At 40.3% G+C, this 21,867-nt stretch overlaps 1 protein-coding gene across 1 annotated transcript in view; it reads right to left on the bottom strand.

Moving 5' to 3' along the window:
• Positions 1 to 21,867, bottom strand: part of DNAH7 (dynein axonemal heavy chain 7) — a 263,405-nt gene that overhangs the window by 70,937 nt on the left and 170,601 nt on the right. The window contains exons 46-47 of the mRNA XM_065927706.1: positions 21,394 to 21,579; positions 7,003 to 7,166 (exon numbers count right to left, since the gene is read on the bottom strand). Coding sequence (XP_065783778.1) covers positions 7,003 to 7,166; positions 21,394 to 21,579 — 350 coding nt within the window. The remainder of the gene's footprint in view (positions 1 to 7,002; positions 7,167 to 21,393; positions 21,580 to 21,867) is intronic.

Here is a 21,867-nt window from a genome sequence, read left to right as displayed (position 1 = left end):
CCTTAGAAAGCATCACTATGAACAAAGCTAGTGGATGTGATGGAATTCCAGTTGAGCTATTTCAAATCCTGAAAGATGATGCTGAGAAAGTGCTGCACTCAACATGCCAGCAAATTTGGAAAACTCAGCAGTGGCCACAGGACTGGAAAAGGTCAGTTTTCATTCCAATCCCAAAGAAAGGTAATGCCAAAGAATGCTCAAACTTATCTCACACGCTAGCAAAGTAATGCTCAAAATTCTCCAAGCCAGGTTTCAGCAATATGTGAACCGTGAACTTCCAGATGTTCAAGCTGGTTTTAGAAAAGGCAGAGGAACCAGAGATCAAATTGCCAACATCCGCTGGATCATCGAAAAAGCAAGAGAGTTCCAGAAAAACATCTATTTATGCTTTATTGACTATGCCAAAGCCTTTGATGGTGTAAATCACAACAAAGTGTGGAAAATTCTGAGAGAGATGGGAATACCACACCACCTGACCTGCCTCTTGAGAAACCTGTATGCAGGTCAGGAAGCAACAGTTAGAACTGGACATGGAACAACAGACTGGTTCCAAATAGGAAAAGGAGTAAGTCAAGGATGTATATTGTCACCCTGCCTATTTAACTTATATTCAGAGTACATCATGAGAAACGCTGGCTGGAAGAAACACAAGCTGGAATCAAGATTGCTGGGAGAAATATCAATAACTTCAGATATGCAGATGACACCACCCTTACGGCAGAAAGTGAAGAGGAACTAAAAAGCCTCTTGATGAAAGTGAAGGAGGAGAGTGAAAAAGTTGGCTTAAAGCTCAACATTCAGAAAACTAAGCTCATGGCATCTGCTCCCATCACTGCATGGGAAATAGATGGGGAAACAGTGGAAACAGTGTCAGATTTTATTTTGGGGGGTTCCAAAATCACTGCAGATGGCGACTGCAGCCATGAAATTAAAAGACGCTTACTCCTTGGAAGGAAAGTTATGGCCAACCTAGACAGGATATTAAAAAGCAGAGACATTACTTTGCCAACAAAGGTCCATCTAGTCCAGGCTATGGTTTTTCCAGTATTCATGTATGGATGTGAGAGTTGGACTGTGAAGAAGGCTGAGCACTAAAGAATTGATGCTTTTGAACTGTGGTGTTGGAGAAGACTCTTGAGAGTCCCTTGGACTGCAGGAAGATCCAACCAGTCAATTCTACAAGAGATCAGTCCTGGGTGTTCATTGGAAGGACTGATGCTGAAGCTGAAACTCCAATACTTTGGCCACCTCATGAGAAGAGTTGACTTATTGGAAAAGACCATGATGCTGGGAGGGATTGGGGGCAGGAGGAGAAGGGGATGACAAAGCATGAGATGGGTGGATGGCATCACTGACTCCATGGACATGAGTTTGAGTAAACTCTGGGAGTTGGTGATGGACAGGGAGGCCTGGCGTGCTGCAACTCATGGGGTCGCAGAGTCGGACACAACTGAGCGACTGAACTGAACTGAACTGAAAGAAACTAAAATGACTCACTGTTCTGTTGCTTCCACATTTTTTAGGTACAATACCATGTTTGTGTTGTTTCTTCGTCTAAAATGTACCTCTTCCCATCCTCTCATGTTCAAATACCTCCTACATTTCATGGCAAACTCAAATGCTATCAGTCCACAAAGCCTGTCTTGATATCTTTTCTCATGGAACTTCTTTAGCCATTTATCCATATTACATTTATGTACTTTCACATAATGATAATATTTTATTATGGTAATTCTATAATTTATTAGCTGCATCACTCAACTAAATTATATATCCTGAGGGAGCAACCATGCTGACTCTTCTTTATCCTCTTTTCCTAAATCAAATAAAGTTTGCATGTGATAATCCACTGAAGTTCCAACAGCAAAAAAAAAAAAAAAAAAAATCTGACAAAGACCATACAAGTTAACTCATTCTAAACATGGACAGTTCATAAGAGATTATTCCTGAATGAAGAATACTGGTCCAAAGAACACCATCTCAAAATCAGAAAAAAGGACTTCTGGTGGTGACCAAACTTGGCGAAGTTCATTAGAGCCTATCTCTGTCACTGATCACACTGAAGACAGTAGGACAAAATACAAAAACCAACAATTCGCAGATTCTAAAAAGTAAGCAATAAGAAGTGAATGGAAGAAAAGTCAGAGCTTGAGGGATGACCAGCAAGGGAGTGGTGACTTTCATGTACGTGTGTGTGTGCGTGTGTGTGTCTTCTCTGCCTTCTGGTTTTGACCTGAGCATAGGCCTGATGCAGGGAACCGTGCAGCAGGCACAGGCAGCAAAACTCAAAAGAGAAGACAGAGAATAATCACGTGTGAGCCAGACAGCACTGAGGGGACCTCTGTTCTCTCTGCCCTGCCCGCAGGTCCACCCCGCCACATTACAGCGTCGCCACCGCAGAGCAGTGATGCTGCAGCCACCTAAACCCTGAGTGAAATCTCTCTCTGGACAGAAGAGCTGGAAAAAGGGACCTCTGCTGTGCACAGAGTCTGAGGGGCGTCATAACCTGCTCGGGCTGCTCTAACAGGATTCAATCCAAAATTACCCAATATACAAAGAACCAGAATGTGACTAATTCTGAAAGAAACAGATGCTAGAATTATCAGGAAAAAACCCTCTAAAGTAGTTATCATAACAACACTTCATATGGTAAAGGTGAGTACTTTTAAAAACAAATGGAAAGAGGTATTCTAGCAGATAAATAGAAAGTATGACAAGAACCAAATGAAAATTTTAGAACTGAAAAGGATAATATCTGAAATAAAAATTTCACTGTAAAAACTCAATAGTAGACAATCAGTGAACTTGATGACCTATGAATAAAAATTATCCAATTTGAATAATAAAAAGGATAGTAAAAAAGAAACAGAGTCTCAAAGACTTGTGAGAAAATATTAAAAGGTTTAACATTCATATCATTTGGGCCAGAAGGAAGAAAGAGATTGGTGTGGAAAACATATTTGAAAAAACTGTTGAAACTTTCCTAAGTTCAGTGAAACATGTAAATTCATAGCTTCACGAAATTCAATTCTGAAAAGGAAAGACTAAAAAACCAAAAACCCCCCACCCACATCCAGCCTCACTATAATCACACTGCTGAGAACCAAAGATTCGAAAAAATATATTTTTAAAGCATCAGAGAGTAATGATATATTACATGTAGATGACAATTATTCAAAAGACTGCAGATTTTATATCAGAAATCATGGAACCAGAACACAGTAGAACATATTTAAAGTGCTGAAAGAAAAGAACTGTCAACCCAGCATTCCATGTCTACTGAAAATATCCTTCAAGAATAAAGGCAAAATGAAGATGTTCTCAAAAGTATGGGCCAGCAGATCTGCTCTAAACAGATGCTAATGCTAAAGTTCTTCACCTTAGGGGAAATGATGCTACAGTGAGTTTTAGAAATAAAGAAGGAGCAAAAATGGTAAATAGAACAGGCTATTTCCCCCTCTTTAGTTCTTTCAAATGTACATGAATACTGAGGCAAAACGCTGAGTGTGTGTGGAGGGGCAGAGTTTCGACACACGTAAAACATATGACTACGGTGGCATAATCGGGGACGGGGAGGGCGCTTGTACAGTTACAAGGCGTCTATGTCTTAAATGAACTGGTATAACATCTCTAGATAGATTGTGAAAATGTGTACTGAAAAATAATGCAAAGTATTATAGTTAAAAATTGATAAATTAAAATGGGATACTAAAAACGGTGATCATTCAAATATTCTAAAATAACAAGAAATGGGGAAGAGGGCAACAAAAATCAGATGTAAAAACAGAAAAATAATAATCTGTTACATCTAATTTCAATGATATCAACCACACCATGGTTGGATGGCATCATCAACTCAATGGACATGAGTTTGAGAAAACTCTGAGAAATATTGAAGGACAGGGAAGCCTGGTGTGCTGCAGTCCATGGGGTCACAAAGAGTCAGACACGACTTGGTGACTGAACAACATGATGATATATGTAGCATGCACGGAAGGAAGGAATTTAGATATATAGCAGTGGTGTATTTCAAAGGATTAAAATTCTAATTTTAGGATTAGTTTCCTAAATTATCAACTCCTCCCTCAGCTGGGATAATATATGAAAAGTATCTAACACAAAATCAGGTCTTTAGTAAGTGCTCTGTATTAGATATTATTATCAAGTAAGTATCTCTGGGGAAGGAAGAAGACACTGGCAAGGAAGATTTATCTGATACTTCAAAATGATCAAGCATACAGGCTGACTCTCTCAGTTGTGTCCGAATCTTTGTGACCCTTTACGGGCTGTAGCCCACCAGGCTCTTCTGTCCAAGAAATTTTCCAGGCAAGAATACTGGAGCTTATTGTCATTTCTATTACAGGAAATCTTCCCAGGGATAAAAACCTGTGTCTCCTAGGCTGGCAGATGTCGATTCTTTACCATTGAGTCACCTGGGAGGCCCTCAACATGATCACCTTAACCTATTTCCTGAAACCTCTCAGTAAAAGATTACCAAAATCATTGACCAAAAAACCAAGAATGAAAAACGTTACTATTTCCTTCTTAGTAAGGTTTCTACCATTACTTCTTTCTAATAATACAACACTTTTACAAACAAATAGTGAACACAAAGGGGTTATGGCTCATTAAAACTATTTTCTACCTCCTGAAATGGGAGTTCATCTTGAAAAATAATCACTGAAAGATTTGGAATCTCAAAAGTGGAAATATTAATCAACAGTTCCAGTATTATTGAAATATGACTGGACCTAAAAGAAAGGGTATTTATTTGCTAGAAACTAACAAGCATATTATTCTCCACTGAATAGATAACAGTTATAAGAATAGGTTTAGATGTCCTTCTAGGTAGAACAAAGGTATATAAATCGCAAATCAAAATAATAAATGCATAACTACTACTACACGGGACATGATCAATTATTTTCACAACTGCTTGGGAAGACCAAAGGTTTTTTTCTGAGAGGGAAACAGCAGCAGCAGCGGCAACAACAACAACAACTGGACTATTATTGAGGCTGAAGATAATTGGTCCAGCTGGACAAGGTAAAAGGTAGACTTCCTTATTTTTCTACTGAAATTTTTAAAATGAAATGTTATTATCACTGTTACTTGCACAATGTTACATTTTGACTTCTGCAGCATGCTCACCACCAAAGGATTAGTCTCCATTCACTACCAAACCTTTGATTCCCTTTGCCTATCTCACCTTCTCCTCACACCCCTTCCTCTCTGGTACACACTTTTGCTCTCTGTATCCATGTGTTTCCTTGTTTTGTTTATTATTTATCTACTTACTTATTTAATATTTCACATAGGAGTGAAAACATATAGTATTTGTCTTTTCCCATCTGACTTATTTCACATAGCATAGTACCCTCAAGATCCATCCATGTTGTTACAAGTGGCAAGATTTCATCTTTTTTATGGCTGAGTAGTATTTCCTGGGAAAGTTTAGTCCTTTTACAATAGTCCAGTAAATAAATGCTATAAAAATCCATATGTCAGGATCATTTGCTGAACAGTTAAGAAATTTGTTCACTATAATTTTAATTTGTAGAATAAGTTTCATAAATATTACTCATAAAAACTTAATAATAACTGGTTTTTACCCATAGTGGCTAATTCTATTTTAAAAATTTACATGCCTCAACCATTTTTACTTTCAGTTCAGTTCAGTTCAGTCGCTCAGTCATGTCCGACTCTTTGCGACCCCATGAATCGCAGCACGCCAGGCCTCCCTGTCCATCACCAGCTCCCGGAGTTTACTCAAACTCATGCCCATTGAGTCGGTGATGCCATCCAGCCATCTCATCCTCTGTCGTCCCCTTCTCCTCCTGTCCCCAGTCCCTCCCAGCATCAGGGTCTTTTCCAATGAGTCAACTCTTCACATGAGGTGGCCAAAGTACTGGAGTTTCAGCTTCAGCATCAGTCCTTCCAACAAACACCCAGGACTGATCTCCTTTAGGATGGACTGGTTGGATCTCCTTGCAGTCCAAGGGACTCTCAAGAGTCTTCTCCAACACCACAGTTCAAAAGCATCAATTTTTTGGTGCTCAGCTTTCTTCACAGTCCAACTCTCACAACCATACACGACTACTGAAAAAACCATAGCCTTGACTAGACAGACCTTTGTTGGCAAAGTAATGTCTCTGCTTTTTAATATGCTATCTAGGTTGGTCATAACTTTCCTTCCAAGGAGTAAGCGTCTTTTAATTAAGTACTATCATATCAAGTATTTTTTCAGTAGTAAACTAACAACTAATCAAAACATGTAACACAAAACTGAATGTTTCCTACTGATGGTTTACCTGTGCTGTTGCTAACATGCTAAAACCTCCAAGAAGACTGGCCCAGTGACAGAAGACCCTTCATAATGTGACCTTGAAAATAACACAATTAATAATTGTCCCCACAGTAAGGCAGTGTGAAGTCCTTGGCTTCTGAAAGGCAAGACTCTGAGGAAAAGTAAGGTTGAATGAGCCTCCAGTATCCTCCCAACTTCATCTCCATGGGTTTTATCTACTAACCATGAGATTCTAGGAATAGCACCACTTTTTGAAGAGCCCCAATCAGTCCAGGACCCAGAAATGTATCCATACCACTTAAAGTGGTCCCACACCCAGCAGAACTAAGACATCAATCATCACCACAAACTTACCCCTGCATGTTTCATTAACCTACAATAACAAAACCCTGTGTTCTATGAGAATAAAGATTTGGAACTTCACTTACGGCAGGGTTTTGCTCTATTTGCTAAAAATTGATTTAAAATTACACAAGAGTCATCTGAGGTTTTTAGTTTAATTACTACTGTCTCCAATACTCAACTGCTCCAACATTAATCAGAGAAGGATGTGCTCATCCATATTTAATTTAACTAATTAATTAAACAGATTTTTTCAATACTATAAAAGTTTACTAGCTACATTAAAAAAGGTATACAGATAAATAAATCTACTGATTGACAGAGAACATTTATGAGAAAAACATTTTCCTTACATTATGATGATCCCGTTATCAATAGAAAATGAGTCAGAAGGTAATCCAGCAATATTCCAGGCTCGAATTGTCACTGCTTCTCCCAGGATATTCATAAGGGAATAATCTTCAGAGCAGGGGATATCTCTTCTTTTGCACAAACTGGTCCACTCCTTGATTTGGTTCTTTGAGACATACACAGAGAGATACAAAAGTGAGGCTGGAGGTTACCAAAAAAAATATTTTGTAAAATCCTCAATCATACTTCGAGCCAACAAGCCATGGTTGAAACTACCTTAAAATTGATTTGTGTTCATCATATTTTGAAGTAAAATTATAATTCAGAAACTCTACTATGTATTCAAATGAAAATTCTATCTACTGTTAAGATAATATTTAGATAGATCACTTACTAGTGAATTCAGAATTCCATATATGGAAAAAATAATTGCCAATTATGATTCTAAAGCTTCATTTGACCAAGTAGATGGAGGTTACCATGTTTTTCTATATATTTTCTTTAAGTTATGACTATCAGTATCACTATAATACTGTGGTATAAAAGTAAATCCAGCGTGAACCAGCAGGGGACACAGAAAACATCTGTGTCCGGTTCTCACTTATTCTGGGGAAGGGAATACAGCAGGGCTCTTAGGCACCAATAAGAATCAGGGCACACACTGGGGTTCTGGGTACCCCACCTGGGGCACAGTGTGCTAGGATGCTCAGGAATACAAAATGGTGCATCAAGCTTGGGTTCATACTCAGAAAATCAGAAATCAAGGTCCAATATGAGGTTACAGATCAAAGGGTTCAGAAATAGTGGAAGACATGACTGGAGAGAAAATAGGTTAGAAAGGGGCATATATATGCAGTATTGATACCAGTCCATGGGCAAATGAGGATGCTGTGTGTGCCAGGTGTGTGCCTAGCTGAGAGGCCATGGTGGGCACTAGCATCTTCCCTGGGCTCCTGCTGAGTAGACTGGACCAATATTCCTTTGACACATGAAAAGGCTATGACAGTCTGGGGACAACTGATGCCTTTCACCACCTTGCTTACCCGGTCATTCCTTAGAATGACCCACAACCGCGTCTGTGTGATGTTCTCTCAAGAGTCAATTCAGATTATGCACCTTTGACAGGAATATCGACGAAATGATACTGTGTTCTCACTGCAGCCCATCCATGGCACAGAATTTCACATTGTCCCTTTATAGATGACAGTTTTATTTTGATTAAAGTGTTTCCTGCCAGGCTTTTGTGTCATAATTACATGACCTTAGGTATGATTAAACTTTCTTGGATGGTGGGACACAACATAAAGTCACTCCTTAGATGAGAGGCAGAACTCCATTACTCAAAGCTCCAAATGAGAGAAAGCTGCCCCACAGGAGGCTACACCTGGACACAGGGAAATGGTGAGCTGGAACTGTAGGGGGCAGTCTGCAAACATCAAGCAGAGTGGGGTGAAGGTGGCCAGGTTTCCTGGGCTCCCTGAGGACTGGTCTCTTGAGTAGTCCCACAGGCACTGGGAAGCAGGGACTAGGTCTGCGGGGGTCTCTGGAGGTTGTGAAAGTGAAAGTCACTCAGTGGTGTCCAACTGTTTGTGAGTCCATGGACGATACAGTCCACGGAATTCTCCAGGTCAGAATACTGGAGGGGGTAGCCTTTGCCTTCTCCAGGGGATCTTCCCAACCCAGGAATCGAACCCAGGTCTCCCACATTGCAGGTGGATTCTTTACCGTCTGAGTGACAAGGGAAGTCCTCTGGAAGTTGGGTATGTGCCTATTGTAACCCAGGATTATCACAGCCTGATAAGGGAAATGGTTGAGGTGAGGGCTTAGCAAACTGTCCATAAAAGGGAATTCAGAGTTGTTAATCATGATTCAAGACTGAGTTAAGGTAGGACACTCATGAATACTTAATAAGTATCATCTGCATTTTTTATTTGGCTTGATTTGGTTGCTGGTATTAGAACAGATGGGGTGGCCATTAGAGTGGAGGGGCAGGGAGCATTTCCAGTTTGACTCTGCTTCCTAGTACAGTTTCTATGGGCATGTTTTTTTTTTTTTTTTTTTTTTTTGTTGGTCTGAAGATTTGGGGGGAGGTCTGAAGGTTTTCCAAGATATAGCTTGATGCTGGTGTAGGCTTCATAGCCAATGATACAGGAAAGAATAGGGAAAAGGAAAGCAATAGTTGCTGTGGAATGCTCTCTCTAGTTGACAGGTATAGTATGTCATCACAGATGAACTCTGGTTAGAAATTTAAGTGACTCAATTCAACATCTGTAAGAATGCAGCAGCAGAGAATAAGTGAAATTAACATGAGGGCCTCTGAACAAGCAAGTAAAAATACAACGCAGGAACCCTGGCTAATAATCAGGTGGCCAAACAGATGGTAGAAATGGAAAACTGACCATTAAGGGTGACATCTTGTTTGGAAGAAAAGCTATCACAAACTTAGACGGCATATTAAAAAGCAGACATTACTTTCCTGACAAAGGTCTGTATAGTCAAACCTGTGGCTTTTCCAATAGTCATGTATGGATGTGAGAGTCGGACCACAGAGAAGGCTGAACACTGAAGAAATGATACTTTTGAACCATGGTGTTGGGGAAGACTCTTGAGAGTCTCTTATACAGCAAAGAGATCAAACCAGTCAATCCTAAAGGAAATCAATCCTGAATATTCAATGGAAGGACTGATGCTGAAACTGAAGTTCCAATATTTTGGCCACCTAATGTGAAGAGCCAACTCCTTAGAAAAGGCCCGGATGCTGGGAAAGATTGAAGGCAAGAAGAGAAGGGGACAACAGAGGATGAGATGGTTGGATGGCATCACTGACTCAATGGACATGAGTTTGTACAAGCTCCAGGAAATGATGAAGGACAGGGAAGCTGGTGTGCTGCAGTTCATGGGGTCACAAAGAGTCAGATGTGACTGAGCAACTGTACAACAATTTGGTGAAAGTATGTACCACCACCAGAGCAGCTTTGACTTTGATTATCGGTAGGGAAAAGATCTCTTAAAAGGTTCAAATTAGGGGAGGAGCCAATTTGGCGGAGGAATAGGACGGGGAGACCACTTTCTCCCCTACAAATTCATCGAAGGAACAATTGAACGCTGAGCAAACTTCACAAAACTTCTGACCGCTAGCAGAGGACATCAGGTGCCCAGAAAAGCAGCCCATTGTCTTTGAAAGGAGGTAGGACAAAATATAAAAGATAAAAAGAGAGACAAAAGAGCTAGGGATGGAGACGCGTCCCAGGAAGGGAGTCTTAATAGAGGAAGTTTCCAAACACCAGGAAACCCTCGCACTGGAGGGTCTGAGGGAAGTTTTTGAATCTCGAAGGGCAACCTAACTGGGAGGAAAAATAAATAAAACCCACAGATTACGTGCCTAAAAGCAACTCCCAGCAGAAAAGTACTCCAGACGCCCGCATCCACCACCAGCAAGTGGGGGCGGAACGGAGAGGAGCTGGCGGCATTGCTTAGGGTAAGGACCGGCCCTGAAGGCCCTGAGAGCAATCGGAGGGAGCTTTTGTGAGACAGCAGCTTAAACTGTGGGATAGCAAGAGAGAGAGAGAAAATTAACCAGCCCAAACACACTGCCGGCCGTTCGCAGAACAAAGGGACTGAGCAACTCCAGAGAAGAGCTAGCCGGCGGCGGACCGGACCGGCCCATCCTCACCGGAGGCAGGAGGCAGAGGGGAGTGGAAAGGGGCAAATTCGGCCCCAGAGACAGCATCCCCTACCACACTGCAAACAGGCCTCCAGTATCTAACCAAAGACTTCCTGAGATTCTGGATGGTCGACATCTGCCGGGAGGGTCACGGCTAAACACAAGGCTCACGCACCCCACTGGCGCAGGCGGAAACTGAGGCTGGGGCCGCGGAGGGGAGAAGGCGCACTGCACCCGGGGAGAGTGCATGCGTCAAGCTCCTGGCGACCTGAGCTACTCAGGCGGGGAAGGCACAAAATGTAGGCACAACTGAGTCCGCACTATTGTGGAGTACCCGAAAAGTGGAACCGCACGCAACGCAGGGCACACTCCATGTAGAGCAGCCGGGAGCCTGAGCAGTGTAGACGGGAGAAGCACACACCCGTGAGCGGGGGCAAACCCAGTGTGGCCGGAACACGATGAGTGCTCCCCACACACAGGATATCTGTCTGCAGCGCCCCTCCCTCCCCGCAGCAGGATTGAACTAGCGAACCTAAATAAGAGATCACATCCGCCCGCCTGTGTCAGAGCAGAAATTAGGCACTGAAGAGACCGGCAAACAGAAGCCAAATAAACAAAGGGAACCGCTTCAGAAGGTACCGGTGCAACAGATTAAAATCTAAGTAGGTAACAATGACTATACTGGAAGGAGCCTATAGATATCGAGAAGTGTAAGCTGGAACGAGGAGCTATCTGAAACTGAACCGACACTACACTGACTGCAACAGCTCCAGAGAAGTTCCTAGATATATTTTTACCTTTTTTTTTTAATTAAAAAAATTTTTTTTCTTTTCTTTTCGTTTTTATTTTTTCTCTTTTATTTTCTTTTAAAATTCCCTACTACTCCCCCATTACCCCTTAACTTTCATTTTCATTTATTTTTATGATTTTTTTAATTAGGAAAAAAATTTTTTTTCTTGTTTTTTTCTCTTATTTTCTTTTAAAGTCCTCTATTACTCCATTACTCCTTAATTTTCATTTTCATTTCACTATAACCTTGCAAAAAAAATAAAAGAGAGAAGCCCTATTTTTAAACTGAACTTCATATATATTTCTAAAATTTTTTGTGTTTTTGTTTTTAATATTGTATTTTTAAGAGTCTAACCTCTACTCTAGATTTTTAATCTTTGCTTTTCAGTATGTGATATAAATTTTGGACATTTAAGAATCCAATATTCAGTTCCCATTTTTATTCAGGTGTGTTGATTACTCTCTCCCACTTTTGACTCTCTGTTTTCTCCCTCAGAACATCTCAATTTCCTCCATTCCCCTTCTCATCCCAATCCAATTCTGTGAATCTCTGTGAGTGTCTGGGCTACGGAGAACACTTTGGGAACAGAGAACTGTGTAGATCTGTATCTCTCCTCTTGAGCCCCCCTTTTCTCCTCCTGCTCATCTCTATCTCCCTCCTCCCTCTCCTCTTCTTCATGTAACTCTGTGAACCCCTCTGGATGTCCCTCAAGGGGGTGAATCTTTTCACCATTAACCTAGAAGTTTTATTATCAGTGCTGTATAGCTGGAGAAGTCTTGAGACTACTGGAAGAATAAAACTGAAATCCAGAGGCAGGAGACTTAAGCCCAAATCCTGAGAACACCAGAAAACTGACTACACAGAACATTAAGTAATAAGAGACCATCCAAAAGCCTCCATACCTACACTGAAACCAACCACCACCCAAGAGCCAATAAGTTCCAGAGCAAGATACCACGCAAATTCTCCAGCAACACATGAACAGAGCACTGAGCGTCAACATACAGGCTGCCCAAAGTCACACCTAACACATAGACCCATCTCAAAACTCATTACTGGACACTCCATTGCACTCCAGGGAGAAGAAATCCAGTTCCATGCACCAGGACATCCATGCAAGCTTCCCTAACCAGGAAACCTTGACAAGCCTATCGTCCAACCCCACCCACTGGGTGAAACCTCTGCAATAAAAAGGAACCACAGAGCACCAGAATACAGAAAGCCCACTCCAGACACAGCAATCTAAGCAAGATGAAAAGGCAGAGAAATACCCAACAGGTAAAGGAACATGAAAAAAGCCCACCAAGTCAAACAAAAGAGGAGGAGATAGGGGATCTACCTGAAAAAGAATTTAGAATAATGATAATAAAAATGATCCAAAATCTTGAAAACAAAATGAAGTTATAGATAAATAGCCTGGAGACAAAGATTGAGAGGATGCAAGAAATGTTTAATAAGGACCTAGAAGAAATAAAAAAGAGTCAATTAAAAATGAATAATGCAATAAATGAGATCAAAAACACTCTGGAGGGAACCAAGAGTAGACTAACAGAGACAGAAGATAGGATAAGTGAGGTAGAAGATAAAATGGTAGAAATAAATGAAGCAGAGAGGAAAAAAGAAAAAGAATCAAAAGAAATGAGGACAACCTCAGGGACCTCTGGGACAATGTGAAACGCCCCAACATTCGAATCATAGGAGTCCCAGAAGAAGAAGACAAAAAGAAAGACCATGAAAAAATACTCAAGGAGATAATAGCTGAAAACTTCCCTAAAATGGGGAAGGAAATAGCCACCCAAGTCCAAGAAACCCAGAGAATCCCAAACAGGATAAACCCAAGGCGAAACACCCCAAGACACATATTAATCAAATTAACAAAGATCAAACACAAAGAACAAACATTAAAAGCAGCAAGGGAGAAACAACAAATAACACACAAAGGGATTCCCATAAGGATAACAGCTGATCTATCAATAGAAACCCTCCAGGCCAGAAGGGAATGGCAGGACATACTGAAAGTAGTGAAAGAGAATAACCTACAACCTAGATTACTGTACCCAGCAAGGATCTCATTCAGATATGAAGGAGAATTCAAAAGCTTTACAAACAAGCAAAAGCTGAGAGAATTCAGCACCACCAAACCAGCTCTTCTACAAATGCTAAAGGAGCTTCTATAGACAGGAAACACAGAAAGGTTGTATAAACGTGAACCCAAAACAACAAAGTAAATGGCAACGGGACCATACCCATCAATAATTACCTTAAATGTAAATGGGTTGAATGCCCCAACCAAAAGACAAAGACTGGCTGAATGGATACAAAAACAAGACCCCTATATATGCTGTCTACAAGAGACCCACCTCAAAGCAAGAAACACAAACAGACTAAAAGTGAAGGGCTGGAAAAAATATTTCACGCAAACAGAGACCAAAAGAAAGCAGAAGTCTCAATACTCATATCAGATAAAACAGACTTTCAAATAAAGGCTGTGAAAAGAGGCAAAGAAGGACACTACATAATGATCAAAGGATCAATCCAAGAAGAAGATATAGCAATTATAAATATATATGCACCCAACATAGGAGCACCGCAATATGTAAGGCAAACGCTAATGAGTATGAAAGAGGAAATTAATAGTAACACAATAATAGTGTGAGACTTTAATACCCCACTCACAACTAATGATAGATCAACTAAACAGAAAATTAACAAGGAAATACAAACTTTAAATGACACATTGGACCAGCTAGACCTAACTGATATCTATAGGACATTTCACCCCAAAACAATCAACTTCACCTTTTTCTCAAGTGCATATGGAACCTTCTCCAGAATAGACCACATCCTGGGCCATAAATCTAGTCTTGGTAAATTCAAAAAAATTGAAATCATTCCAGTCATCTTTTCTGACCACAGTGCAGTAAGATTAGATCTGAATTACAGGAAAAAAACTATTAAAAATTCAAACATATGGAGGCTAAATAACACGCTTCCGAATAACCAACAAATCAAAGAAGAAATCAAAAAATAAATCAAAATATGCATAGAAATGAATGAAAATGAAAACACAACAACCCAAAACCTATGGGACACTGTAAAAGCAGTGCTAAGGTGAAGGTTCATAGCATTACAGGCCTACCTCAAGAAACAAGAAAAAAGTCAAATAAATAACCTAACTCTACACCTAAAGCAACTAGAGAAGGAAGAAATGAAGAACCCCAGGGTTAGTAGAAGGAAAGAAATCTTAAAAATTAGGGCAGAAATAAATGCAAAAGAAAAGAGACCATAGCAAAAATCAACAAAGCTAAAAGCTGGTTTTTTGAAAAAATAAACAAAATTGATAAACCATTAGCAAGACTCTTTAAGAAACAAAGAGAGAAGAACCAAATCAACAAAACTAGAAATGAAAATGGAGAGATCACAACAGGCAACACTGAAATACAAAGAATCATAAGAGACTACTACGAGCAGCTCTACGCCAATAAAATGGACAAATTCTTAGAAAAGTATAACTTTCCAAAACTGAACCAGGAAGAAATAGAAGATCTTAACAGATCCATTACAAGCAAGGAAATCGAAACTGTAATCAGAAATCTTCCAGCAAACAAAAGCCCAGGACCAGATGGCTTCACAGCTGAATTCTACCAAAAATTTAGAGAAGAGCTAACACCTATCTTACTCAAACTCTTCCAGAAAATTGCAGAAGAGGGTAACCTTCCAAACTCATTTTATGAGTCCACCATCACTCTAATTCCAAAACCAGACAAAGATGCCACAAAAAAGGAAAACTACAGGCCAATATCACTGATGAACATAGATGTAAAAATCCTTAACAAAATTCTAGCAAACAGAATCCAACAACATATTAAAAAAAACCATACACCATGACCAACTGGGCTTTATCCCAGGAATGCAAAGATTCTTTAATATCCGCAAATCAATCAATGTAAGACACCACATTAACAAATTGAAAGATAAAAACCATATGATTATCTCAATAGATGCAGAGAAAGCCTTTGACAAAATTCAACACTCATTTATGATTAAAACTCTCCAGAAAGCAGAAATAGAAGGAACATACCTCAACATAATAAAAGCTATATATGACAAACACACAGCAAGCATTACCCTCAATGGTGAAAAATTGAAAGCATTTCCCCTAAAATCAGGAACAAGACAAGGGTGCCCACTCTCACCACTTCTATTCAACATAGTTTTGGAAGTTTTGGCCACAGCAATCAGAGCAGAAAAAGAAGTAAAAGGAATCCAGATAGGAAAAGAAGAAGTGAAACTCTCGCTGTTTGCAGATGACATGATCCTCTACATAGAAAACCCTAAAGACTCTACCAGAAAATTACTAGAGCCAATCAATGAATATAGTAAAGTTGCAGCATATAAAATTAACACACAGAAATCCCTTGCATTCCTATACACCAACAATGAGAAAACAGAAAGAGAAATTAAGGAAACAATACCATTCACCATTGCAACAAAAAGAATAAAATACTAAGGAGTATATCTACCTAAAGAAACAAAAGACCTATACATAGAAAACTATAAAACACTGATGAAAGAAATCAAAGAGGACACAAATAGATGGAGAAATATACTGTGTTCATGGATTGGAAGAATCAATATTGTCAAAATGGCTATACTACCCAAAGCAATCTATAGATTCAATGCAATCCCTATCAAGCTATCAACAGTATTTTTCATAGAACTAGAACAAATAATTTCACAATTTGTATGGAAATACAAAAAACCTCGAATAGCCAAAGTAATCTTGAGAAAGAAGAATGGAACTGGAGGAATCAACCTGCCTGACTTCAGACTCTACTACAAAGCCACAGTCATCAAGACAGTATGGTACTGGCACAAAGACAGAAATATAGATCAATGGAACAGAATAGAAAGCCCAGAGATAAATCCACGAACCTATGAACCTTATCTTTGACAAAGAAGGCAAGAATATACAATGGAAAAAAGACAACCTCTTTAACAAGTGGTGCTGGGAAAACTGGTCAACAACTTGTAAAAGAGTGAAACTAGAACACTTTCTAACACCATACACAAAAATAAACTCAAAATGGATTAAAGATCTAAATGTAAGACCAGAAACTATAAAACTCCTAGAGGAGAACATGGGCAAAACACTCTCTGACATAAATCACAGCAGGATCCTCTATGACCCACCTCCGAGAATATTGGAAATAAAACCAAAAATAAACAAATGGGACCTAATGAAACTTAAAAGCTTTTGCACAACAAAGGAAACTATAAGCAAGGTGAAAAGACAGCCTTCAGAATGGGAGAAAATAATAGCAAACGAAGCAACAGACAAAGGATTAATCTCAAAAATATACAAGCAACTCTTGCAGCTCAATGCCAGAAAAATAAATGACCCAATCAAAAAATGGGCCAAAGAACTAAACAGACATTTCTACAAAGAAGACATATAGATGGCTAACAAACACATGAAAAGATGCTCAACATCACTCATTATCAGAGAAATATAAATCAAAACCACAATGAGGTACCATTACACGCCAGTCAGGATGGCTGCTATCCAAAAGTCTACAAGCAATAAATGCTGGAGAGGGTGTGGAGAAAAGGGAACCCTCTTACACTGTTGGTGGGAATGCAAACTAGTACAGCTGCTATGGAGAATAGTGTGGAGATTTCTTAAAAAACTGGAAACAGAACTGCCATATGACCCAGCAATCCCACTTTTGGGCATACACACCGAGAAAACCAGATCTCAAAGAGACACATGTACCCCAATGTTCATTGCAGCACTGTTTATAATAGCCAGGACATGGAAGCAACCTAGATGCCCATCAGCAGACGAATGGATAAGGAAGCTGTGGTACATATACACCATGAAATATTACTCAGCCGTTAAAAAGAATTCATTTGAATCAGTTCTAATGAGATGGATGAAACTGGAGCCCATTATACAGAGTGAAGTAAGCCAGAAAGATAAAGACCAATACAGTATACTAACACATATATATGGAATTTAGAAAGATGGTAACGATAACCCTATAGGCAAAACAGAAAAAGAGACACAGATGTACAGAACAGACTTTTGGACTCTGTGGGAGAAGGCGAGGGTGGGATGTTTCAAAAGAACAGCATCGAAACATGTATATTATCTAGGGCCCAGGTTGGATGCATGAGACAAGTGCTCGGGCCTGGTGCACTGGGAAGACCCAGAGGGATCGGGTAGAGAGGGAAGTGGGAGGGGGGATCGGGATGGGGAATACATGTAACTCATGGCTGATTCATGTCAATGTATGACAAAAACCACTACAATATTGTAAAGTAATTAGCCTCCAACTAATAAAAATAAATTAATTTTTAAAATGTTCAAATTAATTCAACTCCAGGGCCTGTATGTGCTTACAACATTGTAGAATTTTGTCTTTGAGACTGGCATGGGCATTACAATCAAACATGTGGCCCCAGTTATGCCAGGAGAATTGGAATTTTCTACATTTTATCATGAGGAGTACTAGAAAATCTAAAAGGGTGGATGAATAATTGACAACTACTCAGGCTCAAGCCTTGAAAAGAGGGGCTGTAGCTACTTACTATTGGCTCTTGGTATCCCGAACCTTTGATGTCAGAGTTAAAAAAAAAAACCCAAGATTGTTTTAAACCATTTTGCCTCACTTGGGTTTCCTAGTAGCAGACTCTGACATGAAGATTTATATGAAGTGATTTATTAAGGAAGAGATATTAAGAGAGGCAGTATAAGGACAGGCAAAGAGCCAATAAAAGGTGGAGGAAAGTTCTGCACAGGTAGTTTCAGCTTGATCCTACAGTGGGTATAAGTTATTCCTTGGATTTGTGTTAACCAGAAGGAAGGGAGACAGACCTTCAGGCTCTCACATATGTCTTTCATTAAAGCCCACCTCAGAGGGAAGTAAATTCCCAGGCAATTTTATCTATCCAAACACTGGGCAAAGTGGGTTCTAAGAACCCAAGGTGGAGAAGGCAATGGCAACCCACTCCAGTACTCTTGCCTGGGAGATCTCGTGGATGGAGGAGCCTGGTAGGCTGCAGTCCATGGGGTCACTGAGAGTCGGACATGACTGAGTGACTTCACTTTCACTTTTCACTTTCATGCACTGGAGAAGGAAATGGCAACCCACTCCAGTGTTCTTGCCTGGAGAATCCCAGGGATGGGGGAGCCTGGTGGGCTGCCGTCTATGGGGTCGCCCAGAGTTGGACACGACTGAAGTGACTTAGCAGCAACAGCAAGAACCCAAGGTAAGTCAGCCAAAAAAAAAGCCACAGGTGCTGGTTGTTTGACGTGAAAGCACAGGAAACCAGGTGGGGATCTGGGTAGAGAAGTTGCTACTATTACCCTTGTGTTTAGAATCAAATGGGAAACTTTTGATGGGGTATAAACTGCCAGCTGCCTTGACCCAGGAGAAAGAGATAAATAATTACAGAGTAGGGTGTGGAGAATAAATTCAAAGGAAGGAACAGTGACATTAGAGACTAGATAAGTAAAACAAGGAAGAGATAAAATTGCCTTCTTCTTAGATGGAATGGGACGATGTGTCTACTCGAATCAGCGGTGGGGACAGTGGATGTGAGTTCATGGAAGGAGCTATGAGCTTAGAGCTTGTGTCTAGCTCAAGTGTTGCTTTGCTTCTGTCAGTAAATTTCAAGGTCTCAGTTCTGGTCTCAATGCTTTTTGGAAGCATTTGTGTGGATGGTCTAACTGGTAGCCCTCATTCTAGGGGAAGCAGGTGACTAGGGAGTGAGCACAAGATGCTGTGTTTTGGAAGGAGTCACTGGAGAGGGCTGGATTTGGAGGGGTGCCCCAGGATGCTGACTTTCAGCATGGCGCTGGACCCAGAGCAGACGCCCAGGGATGGTGGGGACTAACAGAGGAGCGTAGGAGGCCTTGCAGCCTCTTCCTCCATCATTCCAAGTTGACACAGAAGAGTAGGAAGAGGGCTCAGTGAGAATTCGGGTGATGACAAGTCTCTTTTCTGCTTTGTCATTAACCAGCTGTGTGGTTATGAGCAATTTTCTTAACCTTTATAAGCCTCAGGCTCTGAAACTGTCAAGCAAACAAGTCTAAGACTAGGGAAAGAGTGTCATATTAAATGTTAATTATCTGAACTACAAGATGTCAATGCTATCAGTTCAGTTCAGTTGCTCAGTCATGTCTGACTCTTTGTGACCCCATGGACTGCAGCACACCAGGCCTCCCTGTCCATCACCAACTCCTGGAGCCTGCTCAAACTCATGTCCATTGCGTCAATGATACCATCCAACCATCTCATCCTCTGTTGTCCCCTTCTCCTCCTGTCTTCAATCTTTCCCAGCATCCAGGGCTTTTCCAATGAGTTGGTTCTTCTCATCAGGTGATCAGAATATTGAGGTTTCAGCTTCAGCATCAGTCATTCCAGTGAATATTCAGGACTGATGTCCTTTAGGATGGACTGGTTGGATCTCCTTACAGTCCAAGGGACTCTCAAGAGTCTTCTCCAACACCACAGTTTGAAAGCATCAATTCTTTAGTGCTCATCTTTCTTTATGGTCCAACTCTCACATTCATACATGACTACTGGAAAAACCATAGCTTTGACTAGATGAACCTTTGTGGTAAAGTAATGTCTCTGCTTTTTAATATGCTGTCTAGGTTGGTCATAGTTTTTCTTCCAAGGAGAAAGCGTCTTTTAATTTCATGGCTGCAGTCACCATCTGCACTGATTTTGGGGCCCCCAAAAATAAAGTCTGTCACTGTTTCCATTGTTTCCCCATCTATTTCCCATGAAGTGATGGGACCAGATGCCATGATCTTAGTTTTCTGAATGTTGAGTTTAAGCCAACTTCTTCACTCTCCTCCTTCACTTTCACGTAGAGGCTATAAGCATAGATAGTTGTTCAGACATAAATGAAGACAGAAAGCTAAGAAGAATATGAAACTCACGTGCCAGGACAAGGGCTACCAGAACCCAGAAGCCTGAAGACAGAAGCACGATCAATATGAGGATTTTAAACCAGTTTGGCTAAAAGCAAGCAAACAAACCAAAATAGTGGCCTCCAAGAATCAACTCTACTTAAGAGAAACCTTGAAATCAAGTGCATCTCAACTGAGACCATGAACAAAACAAATGCTTTGTAAAGTGACAAAGCCCCACTTTAGAAGTGAGTTTTCATTTACTCTTTGTCTCCTTCCTTGACACCAGAGGCTACTGCCAAATGCTTCAAATTTCTCTTTATTCTCATTGCCTTCTTCTACTTTGGCAGGGCCATGTCCTGGGTTGTATTCCTAAAAAGAGCTGAAGAACATGCTGGGCCTCATTGAGAAAGAAAAGTGGAAGAAAAAAGCCGGGAGAAGAAGCAGGGTTAGGAATGAGGTCAAGGATAAGACTGAGGCAGAATTCATCAGAGGGGTGGGAATTTGAAGCAGGGAACTTGGTATTTATTTTCTTAGGGAAGATGCCCCTGATCAGTTGTTTTTAGGCAGGTTCATCTTTTCCTAAACTAAAACTAAAGGTTTAGGAAGCTTTAGCTTCTGAAGTCATTTGGAAATGATTTATTATTGAGACTCATTGAGAGTAGTTGATTAAAAACATCAAAAAAACTCCTGATACCTTTATACTTGTTTATAAGAACTAAAATTTTTTTACTAGGGCCTAGCCTACCATTTCACATGATATCCTAAAGTAGATCTTTTTGTTTCAAAAACAATTCTAAAACAATTAGAAGAGTATTTAATATAGCATTTTTTGGCGACCAAGCTAACTTACTGAATAATTAAAATACATAACTAAAAATCACTTGCAAACATTTTTCTGCCTCATACTTAGCAAGAACTCCAAACAACAACCACAAAAAAAATGCAAGATTAATGTTGGTTATACCAGGAGGATCTAGAGGGGACCCCAGAGGTGGACAAATATTCCCTACCTGTCGATAGTTAGATGTGAAGGCTCCAAGGTAAGCCACGATCCCTGAGGAAACGAGGATGTCCCCCGTCAGGTTGATGTACAGCTGCCCCAGCTCCAGAGCTGTCTGGCTCCATCGCGTTTTCTCACCCCCAAGGCCTCCGATCAATTGTTCAGCTCGTTCTAGCTTTTTGCTGCACAGGTCAACCTCAAAAATAGAAGTAAACCTTTATCAACACCTACAAGGAGAGTAAGTTAAAAATTCTGCCAGATTTTAACCTCAGGGATAAATTTTTAAATTACAGTTACACCTGGAATTTTCTTTTTTTAACACTCTGTGGAAGAAAAATGTGCAGAAGTTCACTATGAAGACTGGAGAGTCCATGATCTTTTAGAATTTTTCATAGTAAAGAGAGTATTTTAATCTAATTTGTGAAACTCGTAACAGGTATTTATCACATAACACAAACAACTGCTCTATTTAAGGAAATAAGCT

The sequence above is a fragment of the Muntiacus reevesi genome, chromosome 3 (genome assembly GCF_963930625.1).
Source record: "Muntiacus reevesi chromosome 3, mMunRee1.1, whole genome shotgun sequence".
NCBI classification, from domain to species: Eukaryota; Metazoa; Chordata; class Mammalia; order Artiodactyla; family Cervidae; genus Muntiacus; species Muntiacus reevesi.
The sequence above is the reverse complement of the archived record's forward strand: the minus strand, read 5'-3'. Positions and strand labels throughout refer to the sequence as shown.